This window comes from Talpa occidentalis, unplaced genomic scaffold (assembly GCF_014898055.3).
Source record: "Talpa occidentalis isolate TD23 unplaced genomic scaffold, MPIMG_talOcc4v2.1 talOcc4.3, whole genome shotgun sequence".
Classification (NCBI taxonomy): Eukaryota; Metazoa; Chordata; class Mammalia; order Eulipotyphla; family Talpidae; genus Talpa; species Talpa occidentalis.
In genome coordinates this window covers 783,321-786,078 of record NW_023603184.1, presented here as the reverse complement: position 1 = coordinate 786,078, position 2,758 = coordinate 783,321, and the positions used below count along the sequence as shown (strand labels likewise).

General features: G+C 36.8%; 1 protein-coding gene across 1 annotated transcript; it reads right to left on the bottom strand.

Moving 5' to 3' along the window:
• Positions 1–1,112: 1,112 nt before the first annotated feature.
• LOC119254199 (olfactory receptor 5B12-like) lies at positions 1,113–2,066 on the bottom strand. The gene has a single exon (XM_037521320.1). It carries the CDS (start codon positions 2,064–2,066, stop codon positions 1,113–1,115), a length of 954 nt encoding a protein of 317 aa, XP_037377217.1.
• Positions 2,067–2,758: the final 692 nt, after the last annotated feature.

The window sequence follows — 2,758 nt, the reverse complement described above, 5'->3', positions numbered from 1 at the left end:
AATAGTGTTCCCACTCATTTTGTGGAAAAGACATGTTAAAAGAAAAGCCAAGACAGGAAGAATTGATCATTCAAAGAAATCATTTTTAGACTCAGTAAAATAATAAATTTCTTTATTTGAAAGCATCTCTATCATTGTTATCCCATCTCTGAGGAATTCCTAGTTGATATATATCAAAATTAGAAAGCTACGTTAGATTAAGAGACTGTTAAGGACCAATTAGATTACCCTGTAATTTGAGCCTGAGTGGTGACCTCGGAGTGGTGACCTGAGAGCAGAGACAAAGCAAGGAGCATGAGACACATCCCAGGATGAGCAGTGAAGATGGAGGGTCATCCTTCCTTTAAAAGTAAATGTTGTGATTTTAAGTGGATGAAAATATGCTTTAATTACTGTTTCCCTTTCCTTATACTCTTGTCAGCTTTTCTTATTAAAATCATAACATGAAGATGTTATTTCTTCATAGTGAGTCAACGAAAATGAAATTTGTGCTATAAAAATGCCCATGTAATCACAATCACTATCACTGAAAATAGATCAAAATAAACAAAACTGTAGTAATAACAAATATCCAGGATGGTTGACACAAACTTGAAGGGTCAAAAAAAAATAATTCAACACGTAACAATTTTTAAAAAATTAAAAGCACATACATAAGGGCTATATTAAAAATTGTAGCAACATTAAGGAATGCATTTACAGATACCAAAATCATTAAATTACACTATAAAAATAGACTAATCCCATTTACCTCTTGAAATCATTCCTCAATTCATTCATGGGTGTGTGATGTATATGGGTGTCATATATGTAGTGTTTCTGGCCATGTACTTAAGTATATTTGCAACTGTAATGTACATACGGTAATGTAGGTAATTCTGTAAATAAATGGAGTAAGGAAATATAATAAAGGAGAAATTTTAAAAGAGGAATTAAATTTATAGTTGATTCTTCTCAAGGTGTTATTTCTGAGATCTCCTACCTATCAAGACATGTTTTATATCATAAAAGAACCGGAAGGATATACTTTAGGATTTTACAAAAGTATTGAGCAAGAAAGTCAGTATTTTCCTGGATACATCTAAATTGCATGAAATGCCTTATTGTTGATTCTATGCATGTAGAAATAGGAGTCTTAGGGAAGACTTAGCCTTTCCCACAGTTCTTTTAAAGGCGCTCTTAACCTCTTTGTTCCTCAGGCTGTACACCAGTGGATTCAGCATGGGGATGACTATGGCATAGAACACAGATGCCAGTTTATCAGTGCCCATGGAACGGTTGGAGTTTGATTGTAGATACATGAAGACAGCTGTCCCATAGAAGATGGAGATGGCGGTGAGGTGGGAAGCACAGGTGGAAAAGGCCTTCTGATGACCTTCAGAGGAGTGCATCTTCAGAATGGTGATAAATATAAACAGGTAAGAGACCAAGATGATTGCGGTAGAAAAGATAACATTGATGCAAACAAAAATAAATAAAACCATCTCATTTTTGTGTTTTTCTGAGCAGGACAGAGACATGACAGGAGGCCCATCACAGAAAAAGTGATTAATCACATTGGCTCTACAGAAAGTCAGGCTGAATATGTTCCAGACATGGATGGAGGCAGTCAGGAACCCAAGAGCATAACAGCCTATTATCAGGCCCTCACATACACCCGTGGTCATGATTGTGGTGTAATGGAGGGGTTTGCACACAGCTGCATAGCGGTCAAAGGCCATTACAGACAACAGGAAATTTTCTACAGTGATAAAGACTACAAAAAAGTACAGCTGAGTAGCACATGCATTGAAGGAGATGATGTTGTTTCCCATAAGGAACTGAGCCATCACTTTGGGAGTGACAGCTGTGGAGTAACCTAAGTCCGCCAGTGAGAGGTTACTGAGGAACAAGTACATGGGCGTGTGCAGATGGGAGTCCACAAGGATCAACACGATCATCCCCAAGTTCCCAATCAGAGTGATGAGATAGATGAGGGTGAATACGAAGAAGAGTGGGAGCTGCAGTTTTGGGTCATCAGTTATCCCCACAAAAATGAATTCCGTCACCTCTGTACTGTTCTCCATTGGGGTCATCTGCAGATCACGTGAATGTCCTACAACAATGAGAAAAGAGGAAGTGGGTTGCAACTGTGCTGAGGACATCATTATATCCAATATAGGTGTTTGATAGGAATTCTCAGATTTTAAAATAGATAAAATGACAAAATATCATTTTTAAATAGTGACAGATCATACAGAGTTCAAGATAAAAAGATTTGCTGTTATAACCCATCCTTCTATTTTATAAGTGACTAAAGAAGGAAATTACAAGGCATAACTTACAAAATCCAGCATTGGTTTGACGATGATGTGTTTGCCTCCCAATTCAAATTTTCAAACACTGTCAAGGAATATTGATGCGAGAGAGTAATTTGCTTCATTTCACTTCAGTTACGACTTGCTATTATCTTTGTTGTGTGAAAAGCAGATTTATATGCTGCATAGAGACAGTTTAATATATTTTGTTCTATAGTGGGATACTATAGAAATTTGTGTAAAAGTGATGAAGTCATTTAGATAAAACAAGTAAAAAGTGTGAGTCCTGACAAAGACACTTGCATGCAGACTCTAGCCTTTCCATATACTGAATGGTTAACTTCGGTCTTGTTCATTGTCCATCAGCCATCAGTTTCCACTGAACTCATTATGATTCCTGATATACAATGCAAGCTGGTGTATTAACTTTTTGCAAATTAAGACTAAGGTTGAGAGCCTCC

Bases quoted from the DNA above. Each gene is read 5' to 3' on its own strand.
- LOC119254199 (XM_037521320.1), bottom strand. From the start codon at position 2,066: ATGGAGAACAGTACAGAGGTGACGGAATTCATTTTTGTGGGGATAACT.